The sequence below is a fragment of the Chamaea fasciata genome, unplaced genomic scaffold (genome assembly GCF_029207755.1).
Source record: "Chamaea fasciata isolate MVZ Bird 193981 ecotype frontalis unplaced genomic scaffold, bChaFas1.0.hap1 SCAF_7, whole genome shotgun sequence".
Lineage (NCBI taxonomy): Eukaryota > Metazoa > Chordata > Aves > Passeriformes > Sylviidae > Chamaea > Chamaea fasciata.
The window spans coordinates 50,896,097-50,923,360 of record NW_027094092.1 but is presented as its reverse complement, the minus strand read 5'-3'; the positions used below and the strand labels follow the sequence as shown (position 1 = coordinate 50,923,360).

General features: G+C 36.8%; 1 protein-coding gene across 7 annotated transcripts in view; it reads right to left on the bottom strand.

Annotated features, from left to right (window-relative positions):
* The window catches only part of EML1 (EMAP like 1), a 122,605-nt gene that overhangs the window by 14,899 nt on the left and 80,442 nt on the right, over positions 1-27,264 (bottom strand). For 2 of the 7 annotated variants that reach the window (XM_066188792.1, XM_066188787.1), the window contains exons 4-12: positions 22,732-22,866; positions 16,368-16,396; positions 14,932-14,958; positions 11,703-11,832; positions 7,404-7,553; positions 6,300-6,369; positions 3,953-4,063; positions 2,032-2,127; positions 1,392-1,526 (exon numbers count right to left, since the gene is read on the bottom strand). In XM_066188792.1, the coding sequence (XP_066044889.1) occupies positions 1,392-1,526; positions 2,032-2,127; positions 3,953-4,063; positions 6,300-6,369; positions 7,404-7,553; positions 11,703-11,832; positions 14,932-14,958; positions 16,368-16,396; positions 22,732-22,866 (883 nt within the window). Of the gene's footprint in view, positions 1-1,391; positions 1,527-2,031; positions 2,128-3,952; positions 4,064-6,299; positions 6,370-7,403; positions 7,554-11,702; positions 11,833-14,931; positions 14,959-16,367; positions 16,397-22,731; positions 22,867-26,156; positions 26,262-27,264 lie in introns of those variants that run through there. The other 5 variants (XM_066188793.1, XM_066188791.1, XM_066188788.1 and 2 more) reach the window with 5 other exon arrangements.

Sequence of the window (27,264 nt, the reverse complement as noted above, 5' to 3'; positions counted from 1 at the left end):
CTCACAGCAAGACACAACCCATGGATTTTAACTTTATGCATTTAGTTAATTTAGGTTAGTCTTATACAGCACTATTACTACTTAAATATCTACAAGAGTTAAGCACATTCCTACAGTCTAAACAGAATAATAATCTGTGCAAGGGCAAAAGATGCATCAGCTGAGGTTTGTGGCCAAACCCTGCACCCTTTAATTGCAAGCTGGGGACAAGAGTGAGTGAGAAGGCCTGCCAACCTGTAACACGTGACCAGGGATGCTCTGAGATAAACCAAACCCCCCATCTATTGCAGAGTAAGTAGTTGAGTGTTTAGAAATGGCCAAAGTTTCAAAGAAGCTTTATTATTATAATTCTTAACTCCAAAGTTTCTAGGAGGAAAAGAAAAATACTAAAGGGTTTGGCCATAGTGTAAGAATTAAGGAGTCATCTCTTGAAAGAGGCCCAAGTTTCAGTAATGAAACCCCTGCATTTAAGACATTGACAGCAACAAAACAATTAAATGTGTAAGCGAACAAAAACATCACTGGCAGCTTCTAAGGACATTATATATTCCTTGTTGACAACCCATGTGTGTGATCTCTTTCTCCCCCAAACTAAGAGCTGTTTTTAACCATCATCAAGACCAACCAGAGCCAGAACAGAGAGAAAAATCCACTAAAAATGCATGAAAAATAAAATGTAACAAAATTTAAATGCATTCCCTCAGCATCTCCTCCTGATTTCACACAGAGCATATTAACTGACATTGTAAATAGTTGTTCTGACTATCCTTGAGAGCCACGACTCCACAAGCAGTTAACCAGCAGTCACTGGAATTATCTGCAGTCATTGCAAACATCAGTTGTGAATGCAAGTGCTGAACAGCTTAGTCTACACTCAAGAACAAATCAAAACCTTGAAATGAAAACGATATTTACCAAATAGTGGCCAGCTCAATCTGTATTTGAATGACATATGTGTCTGAGCAGAACATAGGAAAAGGGAAGAAAATTCATACAAATGTATTTTTATGTGGTCTTTCTTCTCACAAAATAAAAATCTCCTCCATCACACTATCACACTCTGTTTTGTTTTTTTTTTTTAACCTGAGTTAATCATAGAGAGTTTTAAGGTAATTTTACTTTGCACAGGTTGGGGATGGGGGTATGTTACAAAAAGAATATAGGAAAAAGGATACAAGGAACAATGGGTAATTGCATTTAAAAATTTCAATGTGGAAGTTTTACCATGGAAAAGTTCCCTGTGCCATACCATGAATGCCACCTGAGCTTCTGCAACATTTCAAGTTTAATAATGATCACTTGTTTTGATTTACTCAAACCTTATTAAACCTTACTTCTGTATGACTGTATCATTACTATAAGCATAAAATTAGAGAAATGTTTTATTTTACCTCAAATAATCCTTGCTTTTTAATAAGGGAATTTCCTTCTAGTGTCCAAAAATAAAGGTGTGATTTTCCACAAGTAACTATTATATTTGTATCAGTAGGGTGAAAATCTGCAGCAAATACAGCCTCATTAGAGCACTTGGAAGGAAAAAGAAAAACATTGTATCAAAATCTAAAATGCAACAGAAAGAAAACAATATTACATGGTTTTCTAGTTAGGTAAACTGATACTTCTGATATAAGAGAAATTCTGAGTCATTAATTTACTAACATAGACTGGAATACTTTGTAGTCAAAAGATCTTATGTCTTTATAAGTCAGCATCAAAATGTATCCTTAAAAATGACAATGAGAACTTCTACACAAAATATTAGTTTAGGACATTTTTCTAGCACATGCTCCTATCATTGCTGCCTAGAATTTTCTAATCAATTCTAGAATGACAACAACAGCAAAATTTTAAAAATCCAAAACTATTGGGATAATCTCAACAGAGAGAAAATATTCCCTTTCTTCATGTTCGTTGCCTTTTATACAGTGAAAGTTTTAAAAAGGCATAAAAAGTTAAATACAGAAAGACATTTTATTACAAGAAACCAGATCTACATACAAGCAAGTAGCACAAAATATCTTATTGCAACACCTTGACATCTGCCAGCTTTTCTTCTTTCTGCCAATCCCACACTGAAAGCACATGGTCGTTGGAGTCATCCACAGAGCACAGGCTACTTCCTCCATTCTGAGGCAAAACATGGGAAATATTAACGCACCACCCAAACAACATGAGGAACATATAAATACACACTCAAAATAATTAAATACTTATGTTTCAGTGAAGGTATTTACACATATTTACACTTTAACTGTTGTAGTTAGATTTCCATAAAATATAGTAATTTATAAGGTCATTGAAAAAAGGATGGCTAAAACGGGACCTAGAAGAGGAACCCTTGCAAAATTCAGACGAGTGTCAGGAATGTGGTAGGCATCTCTTTACAAATATTCAGTAGTGGAAATTCCAAAGGCAAACTACACATCATTATCTATTTTACTAAGGAAACTTTTCCTGATAACTATACTGGATTTCCTTCTTTGCAATTTAAACCAATTATTTCTTCTCAGACGACTGTTAATACAGGAACCAATTTAATTCTTCATATTGATATAGTGGATAAAAACCAGGGAACATAGTAAGGAATTAGAAAACAACTTATTCCTGACAGGCATGTTTTTTATAGCTATGATGTTTATCACTCTTTCTAATCTTAATTATCCTAATTCCTTCATTCTTTCTTTATGCATCATATTTCCTAGACCTTCTCCTGTTGGTACCCATTTTTCTGGTGTGTCTTTTTACATATGAGGTTGCTTGGTTGTTATCCTGATGATTCAGGCCCACAATACCTGCCAGACACAACTACAAAAACAACTGTGCCAAAGCAATCCTCAAGGTGGGGCAGGCAGGACTAAGAGACCTGAAGAGAGGGCTGTCTAAAGTGAGAGAAGGGCTGCTACAGAATGGGAAGTGATGCTCAGAACAGGCCAAGCTGTGAGCGAAATCACAAAACAAACATATTAAATACTTGCTTTCTTCTAGCAAATGCCAGAAATAGTGCTCCTCTGTCATTACGCATCTATTTCCCTCCAGAGTGGTATTTACAGAGCATTTGCTTGCTAATCCTTTTTATTTATCCTTCAAAAGTGATGTCAAACTGTGTTAGTTTTCACCTTTGTATTCTTAACTAATTCTCCCAATACACCCCTGTCTTTTCTGCTTTCTATAAACATAGCTATCAGTGGATTGCAAGTGTTTGTAGAAACTTTCACTGAAGTAAGTTTTGCCTAAAGAATACACCTAGGTAGTCCTCTCCTATCTAAAAATGCTGTCAAGGCAATCAGACACCACCACATACACTGCTTACAGATTCTGTTGTACACAGGGGGCTTTGCGGCTTGCACGTGTCAGGTCACAGGCTCAGGTTTTTATGTGGGGACTCAAAGGCTGCCTGTGTCAGCATGTAAGTATTTCCTTTATCTCTCTGACAGATTAGAGTTCAAAGGATGGTGCCAAGAGGTAAACAACAAGATTTTACTTTTTTTACAATTCTTTATCCATATGCCTTTGCTGCTTTTCAGCAAAAGATTTTGATTCTCCTATGGGAGCCTCCATTTCTTAAAAGTCTTTCATCAATCATTTTAGACACAGTGAGAGGGTTAAAAGGTGTGGAGAGATTAAATTTCTTAAGTAGGGAGAAACAGAATAGGATGATTCAAGAAAAGCAGGGATGCTGAAATTTCAAGTACACAAGTATTTTTGCAACTGCTGAAGAAATTAATTGCAGTTTATTTTAAGTATATGGTAAATCTCTGAGACTGCTGAGATATTGTTAACTTTAATACCAACCTAAACTGCTGGCAACAACTGGGCTGCAAGCTTTTGTCCTCTAAAGAGGAACTTGAGAGAAGAGACAGCTTGGAAGTTTGTTTTGGTTACATAAATTTGATATATTTCAAAGATCTTCCAGCAAACAGTCTTAATATGACTATTAATTTACTTTACTTACAGATTTAGAAAAAGCAATGCAAGTGACGGCTCGGTCAAAAAACCCCATTCCGATGACATGCAGTGTATTCAGAGTTACAGAATCCCAGACACGCACGTGTGGTGGCAATTGCTATAAAACAGACAGAAAACATCAGCTCAAGCAATGATGGAGAAAACCCAACAGGATTTGAAAAAATGAGAATGCATGTGAAAAAAGAAAAATCACAATTGAAGGTATAAAAATGATCAGAATTTCTCTGCAGTCACCTATGTCAGCACAGATACACTACAAATGGTTTGCTGATCACTGTGCCTAGGACCAATATCTGGGACTGACTATCCAGAGTGTGCAACACATCAGATCTCAGTTTGTTCACTGAAGTTCATGGCCACTGAGATACTCAGCATGAACTGAAAATTGTTGATGACTTTGTGACATGGGATTAACTGGTAGGCCCAGGTAGAGTTTAAACTGTACCCACTGAGATAACTAGTAAACGTAAAAGGCAAAAGTGTGAAAAGAAGTTCAGGAATTTCTAAAATGCATTTCAACATTATAAAAATGGCCAGGGAAAAGAACTTTATGTTCAAATTCTTCATCAAAACCGTAATCAGAACGAGATTTTTTTTTGTAAATAAAGTTCCAGATGTACATCCTGGCCCCAGATCAGGTCCCTGTGAAGGCCCCAGGTCCGTCCTCCCTCCATCCCTCCCGTCTCTCTGCCTTCGGCTCCGGGAGCCCCGCGATGCCGCCCACAGCCACCAGGGGGCGGCCCCGGGCAGCTGGTGGAGTCTCTGGCTCACAGGCCCTGAAATTGTCTTTTAACATTAAAAAATATATATAAAAAACCCCCGAAGGGCACAACAGTACCTCAGTTATATAAGTGGCTTTTATATACCTATATACTACATTCCACTCAAACACAGACCTCGAACTTTTAGATTTTATTTCATAAATACAATGGTAAGTTAAAAAGCTCCAACACATAACAAAAATTAATAGTTTACACTACTTAGCAAAGTTATCATTATATAAAACTTACACTGCATAACTGGGATTTAATTTTACTTTTTTTTCACTGTCCTCGTTTTGACTTGGATAGAGTTAATTTTCTTTCAAGTAGCTGGTGCAGTCCTGTGTTTTGGACAAGAATAATGTGGATAACACAGATGTTTTGGCTGTTACTGAGCAGTGCTTACCCTAAGTCAAGGACTTTTCAGTTTCCCATGCTCTGACAGTGACGAGCAGCACGTGAAGCCAGGAGGCAACATGGTCCAGACAGCTGATCTGAACTGGCCAAAGGGATTTTCCATACCACAGAATATCATGCCCAGTACATAAACTGGGGAGTTGGCCAGCAGAGGCCAATTGCTACTGGGGGACGAGCTGGCCAACAGCCAGTGAGTAATGAGCCCTTGCATTGTAGATCAGTTCTCTTCCTCGGGTCTTATTTCTCTCTTTTTGTTGTCTTTCTTGTTGTTGTTGTTGTTATTTAATTAAAATTTAATAATAACAGCAATTACAATAACCGTTCTTACTTCAAACCACAGGGTTTGTCCTTTTTCCAATCCTCCTCCCCATCCCACTGAGGGGTGGAGAAGTGGAAGAGTGGTACTTAATTGCTGACTGGAGTTAAATCATGACACTCAAAGCAGTCAGCATATTGATAGTCCAGTTTTCATCCCAAAATTCTTCTTTGGCGCCTGCCAAAAAGTTTGCAACAGTTTGGTTTTGACAACAGCTGCATAGTCTGCTGAGTAACATTTTCCTCATGGTTTTCACTGCCTCTGCTTGTTCCATTCTTTTCCCTTTAGTTAGCCCTTTGGAGTAATGTTCATCTTTCTCTCTTCAAATAAAGTCCCAGCTTACAGCTAAGCTTACAACAGAGAAGCTTACAAGTGGCAATTGAGAGAAAAATACTCTTGCCTAAATGATGGCAAGAGTAAAAGGGTTTGTTTTTGTTTATTTTTTCAGCAAACAGCACAAACCCATTCTTTATAGTTTAGCTTTGGTAGTTGTGATCAAAAATGAAGCTGTAAACCATACAATTTAATGTCCTCCTTTCCTCCACATCCACCCACCCTCTCAGGTCTCCTTTGCAGCCTTATTCCTCCATGTCTCTCAGAGACCAGCTCCAGATTTACCTTCAGTCCAAGTCATGGAACTAGAAACTATTGACCAGTCTTGATAATGGAACTGGGTAACTGTGATAGCATGCAATAGGAACTCTCAAATTAAGTTTTACTTTCATTCAGTCCAAAAATGAAAGACCAATTACAATAAGAAAAGAATACAGCATGTATCTTCTTAATAACATATTCTTATGAAGCGTAAACAATTACACATCAGTAAAGCAGCCACTTACTTTTCCATCCTTGGATGTCCCTGCAACTTGACCTGTTGCGATAGTGATCCTATCAGGATGAACAGCCAGGCTACAAAAGAAAAGAAGAGGCCAAACTTAAAACCATTGACTATCTATTTCAACAAGCTATTACTTGAGATTGTAATAAATAGCCCTATTTTAGTCATATAAAGCACACAGCATATGAGTAAACTTTTTAAGAATATAAAAACAGATCTGACAAAACAATTGTCATGGTCTTGTATTTTAAAATCCTCTGAATTCTTTTTTCACTGCATCTGCTTTGCATGCAGCTCTAGAGACCAAATACCCTACAAAATGAACTGTGGCAATAATTCATTTAGCTTTACAAACCAGAAAGGCATCCTCTTTCCAGTAAACCTGATAGCTTTGAAACATCTAGAGACAGAAAATTTGTAAGAAGGAAATGAGATGGAACAGGGCCAATGTAAAAATCTCCTTGTAAAACAACCAGATTATACAAATAATTCAATTTATGAAACATGCTCACAATTCAGGCAGATTTGGTTATCAGGCCTATTTTTGGCTTTGAGGGACAATGGGTGTTTCACAGTGCCTAATTGAAAGAAGGGATGTCAAACTCATTTCATACATTAGGGCCCATCAGATAATCCAGGTGCTCTTTCTCAGCTACACTGTGCAAGCAGACTGATACCATCAAAATAAACCATATGTTTATTTAGATTTCAGTTTAATGATTCTGATATTTGCTGGTATCTAGTATCCTATGAGCTTCAACACACTTAAATCGCTCTGAAGCTCAATCTGGTCTGTGTGTGTGACAGCAAACAAACCAGGTCTAGTTTACAGGCTATCTGCCATGGGATTAGCATGCCTGAAGAGTACCAGGCAGACCACAGGTGAAATTACATCTATTCTGCTGGTTAGGCTGAACCTAAAGAACTGCACAAGGCACCCAGGCCCTGGTGAAGGGTAATAAATCAATCCAACTTAAAAATGGCAAGGAGAAGTTTCTAAAGAAGATAGTGTTCAATCATCCTAAAAGAAGAGTAAGGAAAGTAAGTGTATCTATCTCAAACACTGTTTTATGAAGAAAAAAAGAACTATTATTAGATGACTTACCACTTCACATCATCATTATGACCGGTGTAATGTCTCTGAAGTTGCTCTTCGACATTGAATAACACAACTACAGACGCGATGAAATACACGGTCTCACCCGTTGGTAGGAGATAGAGATTGCTGCGACAATCCCGACCCCTATATCCATAGCTAGAGTGTTGGTCAAGCTGCAATAACATTATCTACCCTCGAAGAATGTTAAAAACAGCAAAAAGAGGGGAAAAAAAAAAAAGGATTCTCTGTCCTTGTAGTCTGCAGTCTCTGTCCTAGAGTCTCCATCTCTTGGCTTGAGCACAGCTTTATTACTTGACAACCTTCAGAACTCTTTCCCTTACTACAGTAGAGAGCTGAAGCACATGGCAGACTTTAAAACCTACAAATCCTACAGAAAATCCATACCAAAGAATATGGGGATTTGCAGATGTACTATTCCTTTTGCATCTCCTGGAATTTGCTAAATTCCAGATAAAGGCAATACTAATTCTGTCCCAGGTGTATTTACTATTTACACTGCTTGACTAATTAAAAAAAAAACCTGGACTTGATAAAAACACTAATAAGTCATTCAGCACATCTCCCTGCATTACACAAGGATTGATTGCATTATCTTGTGTGCAGGTTGATTGATTTCATTGATGTGGACATGACCAGCCAGATGGATAAAAACCATAAAAGGGTTACATCATGCATTCCAGTTTATTTTTGTAGTATTTAAAAGGCAGTGGCCCAGATTTTGATGCTAGTCATATCATCACGAATCTAAAATTATTTCAATGAAATGACTGGAATAATAATCTCATTTAGACTGAATGTTAATTCAGCCAAAATTTGTAGTTTTATTCTTCTGAAGAATCATTAGGGACTACAACTATTTTGGCTTTCTTTTTTTATTATGGGAACAGAAAGAAACAGCATAAGCAGAATCTTGGCAAAACAGAAGTGCATTCTAATGCAGTCATATGGAGAAACTGGCTGTGAAAAATATATGGACAGATAATGAAACCCCAACTACTTGATCTAAACAAGATACTTATGCACTATTCTGTGTGGTCAAGGATAAGCCACTAAAACTAAGATAGTCATGTTAGCTTTGTGGAAATATTCAGGTCAATAGTTATCCTATATAAATACTTATTTTAGAAGAAACAGTTTGCTGTTTTTTTCTTATAAATGCACTAGAACTAGCGCTGCATACCCAATTATTCAAGTATGAATTCAAGAAATAGAGCTTTTAGTCTCAAACTGAAGTATCTCACAGACAAAGTTCCTTCAAGTGTGAGATATTAAAATGTGATGACATTGAAACAATCAATATCTTCAACTACAAAGAATTTACTATCAATTTGAATCTGTCTGTGATAGTTGGTGTTACTCCTCTAGATTGCTGGACAAAGCTTTATTTGTTTAAATTAATTTTTCTCTCTAAGGCCAGACACCATTACAAATTGAAGCCAACATAGTATTTCCCTAGTTTAACAACATTTTATCAAATTTACAGTGAACCAGCAGCTGAAGTTAGTGTAAGGAATTGAGCTTCTAAAAGAAGTGAAGAACATTACACAAACATGCATAAGGAACAAATCTCAGTGCACAAAAATAGCCATTAAATGGGAAAGATTACATTCTTTAGGGAAAATCTCCTTTCTTTACTATTCTTCCTGTGGGGAACAATGCTGCATTCAACCCTTCACATGACTGCTGTTGTCAAACACTCAATTTCTTTCTATCAGCCTTTTTTCTCAGATGCAAACTCCTGGGGTTGATCCCTCCTTCTCCTCACTGTTTCCCACACTCGGATTTGGTGGCTTCGACTTGGATTTGGTGAGCTGGCACTACAGGGAGTGTTACCTTGACCTTTTCTTTTCATTTGGCCTGCAGTTTTTGTTTCAAACGTCCTGCTTGCCAAGTGAGTTGCTCTCAAATGGATCTGGGCAGGCCACTGCTCCCACCCTGATGTCCTTAGTGCTGATTTCTCACTTGGATTTTCCACCTCTGCTCCAGCCTCCCTCACACTTCATATCTCAGTGGTTTTGTTTCTTCCTGGCCTAATATATAAATGATAATATATCAAAAGTGTGCACCTTTTTCAGCTTACCCAGACAGTTGCTAACGTGACTGTAATAACCCTTTATGGTTCTGGTATGCCCAAAAATCTCTATACATTAGATTTTCTACCTTCTGTTTCTCATCACAGCCTGCTTTCCTTTCCATCTGTCCACACCACCTCTAATATCTTGTTTCCCTATCCCCATTCTTACATTATAGAGCACTTCTGGCTGTACTCCCACAGCTAGACTCGTTTGTCTGTTACAAAGATGTTTTTTCCTATTCCAGTTCTGTCACCCTCCAATCAAACAGTGCAGCTTCTCCAACTCAACTGGAATGAATGCCTGCAATAATGCTTGGGTTTCTGCTGTATTTATCTTTCTTCTTAAATGGTCTTATCCTCCTGCTCACATTTTCTCTTCTCCTTGTTATAGTCTGCAAAGTGGGCTTTACCTTCTCCCTCTTTTTTAAAAATTATTTTTGATTGTCTTTCTAAACCTTCCACATACCTAGACATTGCTATAAGTATTAACTATGGATATCATGATTGGATTTAACTGCAAATAAATTAGAAACAGAAGATGCTAGCAGTATTTCTGGAAAAAACTACCTCCTCTTCAATGCCATTTAGAATAAGCATCTAGGGTTAGTTAGATTGTTTTATTAATTCACACCTCTTCTATTCATAGACAACCTTAGATAGGATTCTGCTGGGTATAAGGACACACACCTGGAAGGACATATGAATATTCAAACTAAAAATAATAGTCCATCTGGCAAATATTCAGTCATTTAAATAGGCTTAAGTGAGAAACTAATGAGACCGAAATCATGACCCACCCTAATTATAATTTCTCATAATAGTCTGAAATATTGACTTCAGGTTCCATCTACATGCTGCTAATGACATCCTGCTTTATTTCATGGCTGGGTGTTGTGTTGTTTCAGCAAGCTTTCTAACACTTTCTCCTTATCAGCCTCAGGTCCCCTAAGTGAGGAGATCCTTAAAACTGCAAAAGACATAATTCAATTCTGTTGTGACAAATGGTGAGAACTTGTACAATTAGATGATAAAATGCTGCAAGCAGCGTTTATCACTCTAATCTCACCTGTTTTACTAATTTTATGGGTTTTTTGTCTTTTTAACCCATCTTCACTTATTTGTGCATGCACTATCTATACAGTTCCAGCAGAATGGGATAGAACCTACAGCCTCAGCTGCAATAGGAAAAATAAGAATGGTTATTAAATCTGTCATTAATCTCTTGTGAATACAAAGGGACTTTTGGAAACCCTCTGAACATTCTGAAACCACATGCAGTTCTATTTATACAACTTTGAAAAAGACTATATGCAGTCTGTCTTCTTTAATGAAGACAAAGTAATTTCCTATTTTCACTGCAACCAAAAAAGAGATTTTTCTTAAAAGAGAAAACCTTATGAAAACATCATCTCTCTAAAGATAATGGATATTACAAATAGACGCAAATCTTGTTGTGTTTATATTTTATCTTGAATCATCTATTACATATAAAAAAGATTATACAAAAGTGAAATGTCTTTTTTTTAAATAAAGAATATATTCTGTCATTATAATTACAAGTGAAATAGGAAAACTTTTGTATGCAATGAAACACTGATTTCTTTCAAGCTAGATTTCTGCAATTATGTCCACTCATGGAAGTCAGTGGAAAAATCTGGTTGTTCAGTATTTATGGTGTTTAAGCTCCCTTAAGATACAAATTCAAATATTATTTTATATATGATATTTTATAAATTTTATGGCTAAGCACATATCAGTTGCACAGCACTACTCAATTCAGGGCTTATTCAAGTTGAATGTACAATCCTCTTAAGGACAATAGTGTGCACTTTATAAAACAGTTAAAAATGATAAATTACTGCTAAGAACTAGAAAAAACCTGAGCTTGTCTTATGCATATTATAATTAATAATCCCAGCTCACTACATTCTCATGATATGCCTAGTTTAATCTTTGGCTAAGTAGCATGCTTCAGACTTAACCTTCAGGCAACATTTAAGCAAAATCTTTCTTAAGCTGCCACCCTGTACTTTACAAGGTGAAGAACAGCAGCCTCAAGAAATTAACACCTATTTTCAATGGAATGTCCCTTCACCAATTAAATGAACCCTATGACCTTAATCCTGCTATACTTGAGCTTGGAAAGTTATTTAACCCAAATCATTATGGAATGATTGATTTCCAGTAGTCCTCCAGCACAGAAAGGATACACCCATTCCAGTTTAAGCCTCTTGGCTGGTAGTTCTACTTTTGCTTCCAAATTGTAAGATTCCACTTGCTCTTTGGGCATGTACATGGTAACAGGACGTCCACGAAGAAACATTTTTACGTATCCTTCCTCTACAAAAGGTCAGAAATGTTTAATGTTACACAAAAAAGCCACCGGGGAGAATTCCAGTGCTCCTCCATCCCTTCCCACATAACAGTTTGGTGCATTACAATTACAGAATGACATGCAATCTCGAACTTAGAAATATAGCAGGTTTTTTTTTTTCCTAAATCATAATCACTAAGCAGAATTTTTTAAAAACATATGAAGTCCCTTCTTCCTCTAAATATTCTGAGCAGAATTAGAACTTAACAATGTCATGAAGAACTACCAAACAGAAAGGTCTGAAATTGAAACTTTTAAAAAAATGTTACAATATTATGGTTTTTAAATATTAAAAATGGAGGGGAATACATCAAAGATTACAATTAACGCAGAAATGCCACTTAAAATTAATTTTATTTTTTAATCAAAGTTTACAGTTGAGCATCAGCATCTAAATTATTTTCCAACACTCAGTTGCATTCTTTGCATCCCAGTGTAAAGATATGCTTTACACTTGATACAGTGTTAGAGATACATTTGAAATAAGGAACAGAAACAATTAGTAAGAGGAATCATGCTGATGTACATGCAGAAAAGATATGTGCTTTAAGAACTACTAAACATCGAAATAGGAATGACAACATTGACAGCACATTAAAAGAAAGGAAAATGACATACAGGAGAGAAGCTACAAAAACTCAATTGGCTGACAGAAGTAAACATTTCTAGAAGAAAACACTAAAAGTAATGTGTTGAACTGGTAAGAAATATTTTTGGGGCAGAGAAGCAGAGATTAATAACAGATCTGGAAGTACTGACTTGGGGACTTCATGGGGCTTATAAAACTAGGAGATCTGGGAAATGCCATGAAGGTCTGACTAGGACTTTTGGGAAGTGGCAAGGCCAAAGTGGGTGTCCTGTGAACTTCTGATGAAGTTTGTCCAGATTCAGAACGTGCTGGCTCTTGCTGCTCCATCGGCAGATCAAGGGGTTCAGCCTTGTTCGCATGCGAATCAAGCAGTTTTGGAGTCAGTGACATCTGTAGAGTTACTAGACAGAATAATCGTGGGCACAGAGGAAATGGAAGGGCAAAAGTAACAAAAATCATGTAAATGAAAAAAAAATTATACAATTTAGGTCTGTTAAATTATGCTATGAATTTTTAAGTACCATTACAAATATACCACTATTTTTTAAATTTGAAAGCTAGCGCTTTATTTTAATTGGAAATATGCATATGCTACAAATCCTGACTAATAAGATTGAACAAATAAACATCATAGCTATGCTGTATCACTTAAATAGATGTGTATTTTGCCTTTAGACTAAGTCATACGGGAAAGAGATCTACCTGATCTGTCACAGAGAAGTTACAGCTAGGCCTCTCTAGCTTCATTTACAGAATGCATACATAAACATGAAAGCAACAGAAAACTTAATGAAAAAAAAGAAGAGATAATAATGATGAAATAATGGTGACAGAAGGTTGGAACTTCAAGATGCCTGTTAAAATGATAGAATATTGGAATTGTTTTTAAAAATCTACTCCAATATATCTGTATTGGAAAATAAAATAGAGGGTTGAGCATTAAATAGCAAAGCATTACAGCACTTTTGTATGCGCATGCAGCATCTATTTAATGAGCTTCAAACACGTGCCAACACTGCTGATGCCGGTGCACTGGAAGTCAACAGATTTTCAGCAATAACAACCACTGGCTCTACTTATCAAAGGCTGTGAATGAACCAAAGTTTAATTCACCGAGCTGCTTTTCTCACCTGAAGCTTACGAGACTCATAAAAGTTGCACTTAGCTATCTACAGTGGGAGCATTTCACCTGATCACACCAGACTAGGAAAGTATATACTAACCAGTGAACTATACCAAGTATATTACAACAAGTATATAAATTATCCCTTCAGAATGTGTGTACGTGTCTCTCCTAACTATAAAGAGGAACTTAGGCTGATTAGGTCAGGCATAGAAGTCATATTGTGTATTTAGTTGTAACTTTTGGGTAATATTCCATCTCTACTAGTTTTTGTTCCTAACCCAAATATATTATCTACACAATCAATCTCCATCCTTCTTTTCATACTTCTCCAAAGTAAGTTTTAAGAAAGTAGAGTTCTAAATGTAAAGATGTAGATGTAAAGAACAGACAATCATCAAACTACAAAGATAGACCAACAGCAAAACTTTTAGACAAATATATCTTTTACATCTGCAGTTTTGTATTTGATATTGTTGTTGCATAAATTAACATTTAATGAACTGAAATAAAAAGGCACATCAACGCCAGTGGGATCTGCAAAGGAGACCACCACTGATTGCAGGTATAAATTTATACAAAGAATACACAGAGGTAGAGACTCTAATAGACTTTGCCTTGAGAAAAAACATTTTTTGCTTTGTGAAATTCACAATTATTGCAAAGCTGAAAGATGCTGATTAGTGGAAAAACTGTTAGGATATAACTATTTCTAAACAGCAGATAAATCTGTGATTAGATCACAGATATAAACATGCATCAAAAATGTGCATATTTACACTACAACTTAACTAAAACTTTAGACACCAACACGGTATGTTTACCAAATGTAACTCTGCTTTATGACACTAAGCAAAAAGCAACAAGAAATTAGTTGTAGGCCTAAGTCTGTTTAAATAAGATTCAGAAACATCTACAATCTACTCAGTAAGAAAAAGCAGGAAAAAACAAAGGCTTCTATGATCATGTTAGGCCAACAGCAAAACAGCCAACAAAGGGGCAAATTCTATATGAATTTCAGCAAAAGTGCAGAATGCCATTTCAAACACAGTGAACATCCACATGTTGCCATATAGCTCTCTCAACATTTTTTTTCTAATTCAAATTCTTAGGAATAAGTCCACAGGACTGTAAATTATAACCCGTTATTATGATCAAAGTGCACCTGAGGGTTATAATTCAGTAGATCACATAATAAATGGTATAACATTTTTGTTTCACTCAAAACGACTAGAAAAGTTTTAACATTGCAAAATGCGCACAAGTTAGAAAACAGCTGTATGTATATTGAGCTTTTATCCCACAAGAGCCATTTTGCTTCGAGAGCTATGAGGTTTTGGAAGTGAAGCCTACCTTTGCAGTGTGTCACACGGCGCTTCCCTTGTGATTACAGAGACAGAGACAGAAGGGCTAGATAAAGATGTGTTTGAATACAATAACTCTCTAAATACCTGCTCTACAGGCTGTCCAGCCTTATTCTGCTGCAGGCTAACCTGGGGCTTGACAAAACTCTGAGCCATACACTGGGTAATTACCTTCTAAACCTCCTTCCTCAGTTATGGGCCTCTGGTTCTACCATTAAAACACTGGCTTAAACTCCGTTATGTAACCATATACTTAAGTAAAATACCAAGTAAAACCTTCTTAGAAAAAAACATTCATTTCAGTAGGAATTTTGTCTAGGTGAGGACATCAATGTAGCGTCACACCTATTTAATTACTAACCTTTATCTATGGGAAAAGTGGCAGAAGAAAAAATACTACAAACACCTTTGCTTACATGGTATAAGGGAAGGAGATAAATTAGGCAAGGAAAGCATATTCTGTTCAAACCAGAAGTTTTCTTTTTCTAAACCATCAGTTTTCATGGAAGGGACATGAACCATAATTCTATTGTCACAAGAGACTTAAATGCTTATTTAACTTCATGTACAAAATCAGTTACATTAAACCTTGAAATATGGCTTAAGAGCTTTGTTGGATGCTGATCAATCCATGCAGTAAACAAAAGATGTCCAACTTTTTCAGCTTAATGTATGATTACTGTCATAGAACTATGCATAAAAATAATACAGTACACCTGATAAATGAAGAGCATTTTCCCCTTCCCTATTTTGTTAAAAAAAATCTTTATTTTAGTTGTTGTTGACTTTTCAGAGCAAAAATAACTGTTATATACACTTCTCAGCTTCATATTTTTATTCAGACCCTTCAAAATTTTAACTGTCTAATGACAAGGACAAACGCTGCTTTCACTTATACCTACTACTTCACATTCAAAATCTTACAAGCAGGAATAATATCTAAGTTGGAAAAAATTGAAGTGCTTTTCAAATTAAAGATGGATTACCAAAACTGTAGTAACAAAACACGTTTTTATTTGTAATTTGGTAAATTACATTACAAGGCTTTGGGACAGATGTGGCAATCTTTAGAGGGCACCATTTTATGGTTAACATGACAGCACCATAGCTGGAATTTGGCATTGCTTTAATTACCAAAACCTTAATACTGCTTTGAAAGAGAAGACATATGCCAAGCAAGAAGACATGGTCTTTTTTGTCCTTGTCTTCTTACAAAGAATCCCGACTGTAAAATAAATCTATTAGATCAATAAAATCAAGAGTGAACTGATCAAATTTTTAAAATTTATCAGCAGCAGCCTGTAAGTATCATGATTAGATTCCCAATACCAATTTCTAGGCATCCACAGAAGAAAAGGGGCTAGTGGGGGAACCCAAATATGTTATCACAGTTACTATCTGCTTAAAAATTTTAAAAATTCCTACCTGCACTGAACATTGGTTCCTTGGGTTTGCTGTGAAAATAATGAAGAAATTACTATTTTAAAAGCATGCACATACAGTCTGCACATGTATATGTATCAATATAATACAAAACCAAGTATATAATAATATAATTTTTGTTGAGCGTATGTATGAGTAAAAATACCTTTTCAATTAAATTATTTACAAAGTAAATCCCCAGGCAAACACAGTTAAAACCAGTAAACATCCTGGATGGCACTTTTACATTCAATTCTCATTACATTCTCAAAATTATCGATTTTCCTCTATTAACTATCAAATTCTCTTCTTCTGTGAAGTTAGTCCAGTTACAGGAAAACACAGGAACTGGCAACAAGCAGCTGTATCAGTTTTTGTTTCCAGCCTGGATTTAAGGATCAAACCAAAGTTTGAATCCTGCTTTTTTCAAAGACTTCACATAAAACATGGAACTGCCCAGTTGTTCCTTGGTAAATGACAGTACTTGGCAAAACATAGAAAGCACATATAACTATGATTAAAATGTCTTCTTTTTGTCACAGTACAGCTGCCTGCAAGACAACTGGAAATGGGTTTTTCTTATTGTCTTGAGAAAACATTTGGGAAAACTTAAGGGGAAAATATATACAGCATGTTGAGAAGCTCTCTGGATGATACTACCCTGACCAAAAGGAAGGTATCTTTGTTAATCCTTGTAAAGGAATGCTAGTCATTTGGGGTTTTTTGTCCTTTGCTCCCGTAAATCAAGCTTGAGGGTGTTGTTTCTGACCAAGAATCGAAGGGACACAAAGTCATATCATGCAGTTATTTTTCTTTCCAGTTCCTTCTTTAATGCAATAAAACTTTTGAAGTATGGGATAACTGCAATAAGTTTCTTAGGGTGATCCCAAAAGGGTTGAACCCCCTATCATTCTGATGGAGAAATGCTGAAGTATGAAGTATTCCCAGAGCCATCTCAACACCCTCTCCATGACTGCACTGGGCAGATAAGGAGAAATCAAAAAAAGAAACAAGACTGTGTTGGACTTTTGCACACAGTTTTTTTTCTAACCATAAAAGATTCTCTCTCACTACAATGAAAGAAGTAGCAAATAATTCTGTTGTATTTTTCCCTTTGCTTTGGTTTGACACTTATATTGAGAGTAATACTTTACTTAATGATAAACTCAAACCAAACTAATTCTGATTCTACTCCCAATTTAGCAACTTTCCATAGTATCAGCTTTTGTGTTAATCATGCATCAAAATACATGCTTCAAGCTGGCATACACAGCCAATGTCATTTATATAAATAGCATGATGTACTGCCATTGTTAACACCAAGATGAACATTTTCTCTTATGAATGAAGATATTTTTAGAAAACAAAAACATTCATGGGATGGAGCACTAGTCAGAAATGCTGCCATATTAGAGACAAAACAGTCCCTAGCTCTGAACAGACCATGCCAACCTATTCAAGCTAATCAAGCAAATGTCAAAGGCTGATTCATGACAGTAATAAAGCAAATCATCTGTACCTTCTAATTATACAAACCCTTACCACACACAGCTCAGAGCTCTGGCTACCCTTTTTCCTGAACTTGAGTCACATCCTACTTAAGTAACCCTCAGGAAGGCTTACTCCTGGCTGATAGCTACAGGACTAGGGACACTTCATAGTAGCAGGGGAGATTATGGTCATCTCCTTATGCTTAAAGCTTCTTGAAAGAGCTTTCTATAGCATTCTGGCTTTGTGTAACAGCCTACAACCCTATATGCTTTGAAAAACAGTCACAGAATATGTCAAGCTGGAAGGAATGCAAAGGGGTCAAGGATACAAATGGACTGTGAGTAGAGGGTTAACACACTCTTCCTCACTCTTTGACACATACAGTCAGTTCTGGGGGGACAGTCTTAGTCCCAGTGTACAGAACCATCATTTTCTTTCCCATAACTCTTGCTTTGTATTTTGCATGGTGGCTCAGTTTCGAGAAGAAGCATGAGGCAAGTCTTTAGCCAGCCTCTTCCACAGGATAAGGACACTCATTCTTCAAGGAGGTGAAAGCTGGGATGCTGAACAGACTGCATGGGACAGAAATGAGGGGAAAAGTCTCTAACCATACAATGATTGTTTTCACAGTGGTACCAACAACACGAGCACCAGCTGAGGCAATCTAACACATGCTCCTGATTAGTTCCTGGGAATACTTGCACTTTACTTAAGCATTGCATGCCTTGTGTGCCGGACCTCCTCCCCAAGTCCTAAGTGAGTGATTTCTGATCAGTACTGTTGCTCAATCCTTTGTGGCCTTACAACTGCAAAAGCACATAAACATTGAGTTTCTGTTGAAATAGTATGTAAAAATTAAAAATGCATCTCAAGTACTGTGGTCAACCTTAGTGCAAAATCAAAACATTTTGCAGATAGCCATTATTTTGTTGCAATGTTTTTATTTATCAACTAATTTCTAATCAATTTTTAAGAGTACAGTACATCTATATAGTTCATAGGAGTCATAGCTTTCCTCAATTTAAGTGAAAAACCTAATATTCTCACTTTATGTGTTTAGTAGTTTTAACATATAATTTCAGATAATTGTCACCTTAAACAGGTAGCAGGATTTGAGATACATCCATAAAATGGACTTTACAAAGCACTGTATTGTACTTAGATTTTGACATGTAGATCTTCCACTGCATAACACACACTGAATTCATCTTTTGGGCACTTGATCTAATGCAATTTTTATATAAGATAAAATACACAGAGCAAGGGCACTGTAAGATCATGTTTGTTAAAACTTTTTCAAAAACTACAGTAAATTACTACAGCAAAGTGGAAAAGCAATGAGATTCACCATTAGTAGGTGAAATAATTGCTGTTCATATTCCAGAAACAAGTCTACTCATCCATGTAGAGAAACTTGTTTTTTTAACAAAAACTATCGATAAGACATTTGTTTTGTACATAGAAGATAAGGTTATTTTAATCAATGAGGTCACCACATAATGGCTGTTGATATAATTTGTTATGTGTGATAGAGCAGGAAGGTGCAAAATAAAAAGCAAACCCTTAGAAAAAAAAAAATCCAACCATTTCAAGAGATCAATACAGAAAACAGCAGCTCCAGGCTAATGACTTCACCAAGGTAAAGTAGCTGCAGGAAGTTACACACTGTTGCAACACTTCAAAGAATTTGCAGCTTAAATTAAGAGTGAGCTGGTTTTTTAGCTGTCCCTTCACTGGTCATTATGGGTTTTGCTTGGTTTTGCCTTTCAAACTTTTCAGGCTCACTTGTCCCTAAGATTGTTGAGGCTTGATTTGCTGATTCAGATGTGTGTAGATATACATTCTCTGTGCTACAAGGGTCTGAGAAAAGATTTCAAATCTGCACATGCAGAAAGACTCTTTGCTCCTAAGTGAACTAATAACAGATCGTTTTTCCTCTCAAAAGTAATATTTATTTATGGATATAATGTATTGCTACAGTAATTTTTTTTCAGTTATATTTGTCTTTTAGAAATCTTGAAGTACAAAAATCTTAGAAACAAAATGAAGCCCACATCTATTAGTTATCTGTTGTTTATAATTATCTTACAAAAATTGTAAGTGAAGAAAATTCAGATGCTAAGATACAGTGAAATTTCTGTAAGTACCAGAAGGTCCAGTCCTGTGGAATTCTGTTGGCTTATCAAAACTTTATTCACATGCACAGATGCAGAATGCAAACAAGATTTTAATTTGTGTAAATATTACATCTTCCTTGGTTACAATTTTATAACATTTTCTCTGATAGCATTTAAATTATTCCTTTAATCTACTAAGCCTTTCACTGAGTCACAGAACAGGTCAGGTTGGAAGGGATCACAGTTGTTCATCAGGTCCAACCCCCCTCCTACTCAAGCAAGGTTATATGAGAGCACATGGCACAGAATTGTGTCCAGACAGTTCTCAGATATCTCCATTGAGGGAGACTCCACAATTTCTCTGGACAATCTGGTCCGGTGGTCAGTCACCCACACAGTTAAAAAATTTTTTCCTCCTATTCCTGTACATCATTTTCTGCCCGTTGCCTCTGGTTATTGCTTGGCCCCACCAAGAAGAGCCTGGCCCCATCTTCTTGCCACCCTCTGCTCAGATACTTATAGATATTGATGAGGTTCCCTCTCGGTTGTATCTTCCTGAGGCTGAACAAGCCCAGCTGAACAGTCCCAGCTCCATCAGCTTTTCCTTTTAAAAGACATGCTCCAGTTTCTTGATCAACTTTGTAGCCCTCTGCTGGATTCACTCCAGGAGCTCCATGCCCCTATTGTACTGAAGAGCCCAGAACAGGACACAGCACTCCAGATGTGCTTCACCAGAGCTGAGTAGAGGGGAAGAATTGGATGGCTGGCCTTGATAACCTAAAAGGTCTCTTCCAACCTTGACAATTCTATGATTTTGTATAGGATCACCTCCTTCAACCTGCTGGCAATACTCTTCCTAATGCACCCTAAGATTCCACTGGCCTTCCTGGCCACAAGGGCACACTGCTGGCCCATGGACAGCTTGCTGTCCACCAGAACACCTTCTCCTTTATCCATGCATGCAAGTCTCTTGCCCACTTTTTCTGATTTCTTGCTCATCCAGATGCTTTTTTCTTGAGCCTGAAGGAAGTGATCCTTGAATATCAAGGATCCTGTTACCACAGGATTCTTCCAAGATCCCTGAGCAGGCTAAAGTTAACTCTTTTGAAGTCCATGGTTAAAACCTTACTTGCTGACCTGCTTCATTCCCTCCTGGTACTGAACTCCACCTCATGGTCATGACAGCCAAAGCTGCCTCCAGCCTTTACATCTCCAACAAGACCTTCCCTGCTTGTTATCACAAGGTCAAGCAGCACACTATTCCTTGTGGGATCTTCCACTACCTGCGACATGAAGTTGTCATCAATGCTTTTCAGGAACCTCCTGGACTGTTTGTGCTTTACTGTGCTGCTTCTCCAGCAGATATCCAGGTAGTTAAAGGCTTCCACAAGAACCAGGGCCTGTGACTTTGAGGCTGCTTCCAGCTGCCTGTAAAAGACCCCATGCACTTCCTCCTGTTCAGGCAGCTTGTGGCAAACAGCCCCAAAGCTGTTTGCTGCTGTCCTTACTAGTCTGCCCTTTTATCCCAAGCCATAACATTCTAAGTTCCATAGTTTGCACACTTGCTGTCTTCCTTCGTAGCTGAAAACATAAACCAGAAACCAAGCTATTAATAATGTAATCACCCACATTTGGGCTGTAAAATAGTACAAAACCAGCTCAGTCACTCCTCACTCAAGCAAATATGCTGAAGGCATAAAAAGGAAGGAACATTTTGTGCCACATGCCACACCATTGACAGTGATTCGTGTTAATGGCATTGATGTCCACACAAAGCAGGTAAAATTAAGTTATTAGCTGAGCTTCATTAACAATGTGCTTTTATGGTCACATCATCTGTGAGACAGTGAAACAGTACTATCAACACCATCTCTGGCAAAGGAAACTGCAATAGAACAAGTCAAGTGAAATGGCCAAAACTAAATTCTGACTAGAAAATACAGGAAAGAACTGCTTGACCTATGCTGACAATACCAATGAACCTCAATGAAACAGCTTTTTGTTCAAGGCTATCCTAAGTCTGAAACCCTTGGACAAAGTATCCTCTTTTCTCCATACTGTCAGCAATACAGAGAAGCATGATCAGAGATACACTGAGATAGGCATCACTTCATTCTGCTTCGTTGAACAGCACTTGCATGTAGGCCTCTCCCTTCATTTATCTTTAATCTGGCTCTCAGACCAAGGCATTCACAGTTCAGAGACTGGCTGGATATCAGTCTACATGCGGGATGTGGTGACTGAATGCTTCTCAGCAATTGTTTTGGTTTTTTTTCCTCTTTCCTTCACTTCTTAAACTACCTTTATCTTGATTTATGAGTTTTCTAAGTTTTGTTCTTCCTATTTTCTTCTCCTCATCCCACTGGAGGACAAGAAGTGAATGGCTGTGTGATACTTAGATGCCAGCTGGGGTCAATGTGCCACAACCAGAAACTCAAAGAAGTACTTGTCAGGAATATAAAGACCAAGGGAAAGCACTAAGATATTAGAAAAGGCATGTTTAATAATTATGAACTTTCCTGAAAACTAAGTTCTCACACTGTTTAGAGTGAGGAAATAAGGCAAAGAAATTTAATCTAAATATGAAAACCTGTTTTATTTCAAGTGTTTTAATAAATACTTCAGTCCAAGAATTGGAGCTTTGCAAAAAAAGAAAGCTTCCAATATTTTAAGCAAGAGAAACTAAGTTCACTAAAGAAACTAATTTCATTATTAGAGCAGGAGGCAGAGAAAGGGGATAGATACTTAGATAACATTACCTTTCACTGTTCTTTTTACCACTAGATGAACTGCTGGTGGAACCAGTGCGGTTGCGACTCCCTTTGGAATCTCCATAGCTTTCCCTCCGACCTCCTGGGGACACACGCTCAGCTGAACTGGTTCTCTTAATGGTGCTAATAAAACAAGGAGCAAGTTTCACAGTGGCACTTAAAAAAGTATATATTCTACAATAAATATTTTTGAGAAATGTATCAAGTAGAACACTGACCCTAAAAAAATAACTACAATTTTTTAAAAATCTGAACTTGGTTTCTTAAAGACCTTACGTAAGAGTTTTGCTGAGTACCTGGTGCAACAGAGACAAAAATACTGATTTTTCCTTAATCATAAAATAGAAGATGAGCTAAATCAGTTTCATAGAGTAGTTGCAATCATTTTTCTGGGTCATGTTTCAAATCTCTGACTACCACTCCATACTTCTGAACTTTTGGATTCTCTTACGAAGAAGTGAAAGATTTAAAGAGAAATCATATTGCCTGACATTTCCAGCTAGACTACAGAGAATGCCAAAAGTATGTCAAAATTTGAATACAAGCATGCTAACTTTGGGTCTTCATCCAATATCAGTTACTCTGGGGTTCAAAGTTAGTTTTAACATACTCCAAACTGCAATTAATGATGAGCTAGCCTGCGTTTTTTTTTTATTGTTGACAAAAATGTATGCTTCCTAGTTACATATATGAATAGATTAGATTCCCCACATGTCCTGACAGGAGGTTTCTCAAAGGCTTAAAGCTCACCCTACCCTCTCACTCTTAAACCATCCTTCCTGCCAAGATAGCTATAAAGGGAGCTCCTGTGTGTCTTTATGGCACCTCTTAGTCATCCAGCTCTCTCTGATGCAGAAAACGTGAGCCAAAACACAAGCAGTATTACTTAGCAAATTAAGAGAAGCTCAGTCAGAACTTACACCTTATAGGAGAGAAATTATTGACCAAAGCACTTCTCCCTAAAGCAGTGCTTCCTAGCAAGACAGGGAGCAGCTAAGGGCAAGGCCCCAAAGCAGACAATGTTTTACATGTTGCTGCAGGCCCTTTTCAGCAGAGAGGCTCAGGCAGCAGTACCCAGACTGAGGCAGGAATCACCCCCATGGCAGCAGCTGAATGACAGAACTCAATGACAGGGTCTCATTTCCCCCCATTTCAGTCCTGTACTGTTTTCTCCCCTGCAGAAAGCACAATGAAAATATCCCCTTTAAGCCATAAAATCCCCATACTAAACAACCATCTTCAACAGCTCTCTCACCCCAGAAACTAGGGACACCAATGATAGCTTTCAAGCTCACATCTCTCTACCCAAATCCCAACCACTAGCTCCATCCCACTGTGAAAACCTCAGTACTTGCTCCTTCAAGACCAGTCTCATCCTAGTCAGACCTTTTACCATCCCCAGCCACGTCCCCCTTGGCTTCCATACAGCCCCAGAGATGCTCTGCTTACCAGAATACTCATCTCATGCATTCTTGAGGACTACTCCAAACCTCCCCACCAGTCTCTAATAGCTATCCTACCCTGCCATTTCAGTCAGCTCCTCTGGCTCTGTCTCACTTTATGTGTGGTGTAAGTTGGCTCTCCATAACTAGAAGAACCAAGATAAGACTTTCCTGTCTGGTCAAAAAATACTTAGCTTAGCAACTGCATACCACCTGCTTTAAAAAAACCCCAAACTTATTTCTGCTCCCCCATGTCTTTTTACCAGCATGGAGGAGAATGTTTCAGCACCTCAACTGAGACTCAGTTACAGAAACGATGGGAACACCTGAACCAGAGTCTTTCTGCAAAGCAATTGCCCTTCTGAAAAGAAGGCAGCGCCCATCCAGGGGCGGATCTGCAGAGGCGATGCATGTTAAGGCAGCTTGACAAAAAAACCTTCTGGTACATGCGATGGTAGGACAGATGTTCAGTGCTGCATTCTTGTAATAAAAAGAAGCTTCAAATGATTAAGCTGAAATTAAAAAAATAGTGTTTCTGTGGAGGAAGCAGTGTAAGAGAGCAAGCAGAATGCAAAATTACACAAAGACAGAACAAAATACATTTATAGGGGAAGAGAAAAGGCAGCAACAAGAATTTAGTTCTGTCTCAATTTCAGAAGTCTACTTCCTACACTAGACTAACATTATCCAAGTCATCTCAATGTCAAATGCATGAAAAAAACATTCTCTAGTAAATTAAAGAATATACGGTTAATATTTAACTATTCTCCCCACATCTCATAACATCATCCAATTTAATACTACTCCAGTTAAAAAATAAAACCTTGACACTGAAAATGTTTATTTCACATTAAATAGCTTTATTAGCATGTGTCTTCCACTATTATATGCATTAATTACAGAAAAATCCTGTGTGATTTGTCAGGATCAAATCTTTATTTTGGCACCCTTTCCTCTTTAAGAAAATTTCAGTGTAGGCTGATGTTCATGCCTCTTACCCTTAATGCAGAAAATACGCGTCAACATCAGCCTACACCAAAATTAATTAAGGTCATTATCAAAGTATACTAATCTTGGAAAAAATCCAGTTACAGAAAAAATTTGAAACTAATTTTAATGCTGCTTGGGGTTTTATTTTTATAGCTGTCAACATTCAAAAGATTATATAGGGGATAAGAAATGAAAGGGTGGGACTAAAATTTAAAGGTTTAATTCTATCTTCTTTCTGAATAAAGAAGCCTCATATCAGTATAAAAACTACTTTAGCCACAGGTGTAAAGTTCTTTTAAACCCTTATGATTTTGGTCCATCACAGCTTAAACTAATTAGTAATGCTATCTTCTGACAAATCTTATTTCAAACTTTCAACAACACAACAAAAGCCCAGTGAGAAATACTAGTTGGTGGTTGGAAAAAAGGACTATAACTACATTATATTAACTCAGTTTTGGCATTATACACATTTTGTTAGCTAGACTGTTAAACACCAGTGATTATACCCATGCCTACAGTAGATACACTGTCATCTGAGGAGGAATTTAAAATGACATAAAATATTCATTTACCTTACAGGTTTGTAAGAGTATAACTGGATTCCAGAATTTGACTTCCACATTAGTGATACGAAAGGAGAGCATTTGCAATTATTTAGGAACATAACATTTAGTTACACAATTTTTAAATTATTTAAGGCAGCAATGTGGTCTAGCACCCCTATAATAAAAATTATATTAGTATGAAATAATGCAGATATCATCACTGACATTATTATTATCTAGGTTGTGTGATGCATTTATCAATGATGAGAAAGTTTTAGACATGTACTTCTGGAAATGTTAAAAATGGCAACAATAGTTACAGTTCTAGCATGTCAATGTTTTTACTAAAATAGCCACTTTCTAGGTGTTGAATTGAAATGGAAAGGAAAAACAACTGAACTTCAACACTACAAAGCTATTAAGGATCCCTCACCTTAGAGCAGGCTTTTTCAGTTTGCATGCATTGAGAAGGTTCACAGACCTGCTTAATCCAGATTGAGAGGTGCGTAAACAAAGCAGAATAAAAAGTGAATGCAACAATAAAATGTGGAAACAAGACATTTACAAGACTTACATTAAAAGACAAAATTGCATGCTTTCAAGATATGAAGTCACGTGCAAGAGTAAACAACAAAGTGCTTATTGACTCAGTTAGATGTTTGATCATTTCAAACCATACATTTAAGAACACCAATGTATCTTTGAATGACAAAATCTCAGCAGTGCCCCGACAGACTGACCATTTGTAAAGCGATCCAAAATTAAAATTAAAAAAAAAAAAATAGAAAAAAAAATCAAAGAGGTTATCTGAAGGAACATGACAGATGATCCAGCTAAAAGACAAAGACTATTAAAAAAGCAACAACATAGAAAAGAAAATAAATCCTCATATATACATACATATACCACTGCATAGCATGAATGTTTCAGGTAGTTGCATTACTGAATTTTGGTGAACAAATCTGGCCAAAATTAAAAAGATATATACACTTTATTACTAAAATTATTTGGGAAAATATAAAAGCTTTTTAATAAAAGAAAGTAAAATACAGCGCACAATGCTCTTAAGACAGAAACTGATGGCATTAATATTTTGTCTAGCACTCATTCTGACCCTGATTTAAATCAATTAGAATGAATTCAGGAATAACACATGACTTTAATTCCATTACGCCTCTGAGCAAAATGCACTAATAACTTTAATTGTTAGAGATATTGTGAAGTGGCGTAATAGTTTTGCCACCCGAAGTTCAGTGGAGAGGGATTTCTTTTTTAATTTATATTCTAAATATTTTAAACCATTTTCTTTGAGAGACAAGTGTTACATTGAGCATTTAATTGAAGGTTTGATTCAGTTTGTGTGCGCGCCAGTTACAAACCATCACTGCCCCCCAACAGAATGCACAACATTAATTCCAGGCGACTGAACAATTTCCTAGGGGCCATGTGTTTAGAGTTTAGAAGAACAGGAATTTATCATATTAAAGTATTTCATTCTCCCTGCAAACAAAGCTCTTTATGTTTTCTTTGTCCGTGCTTCT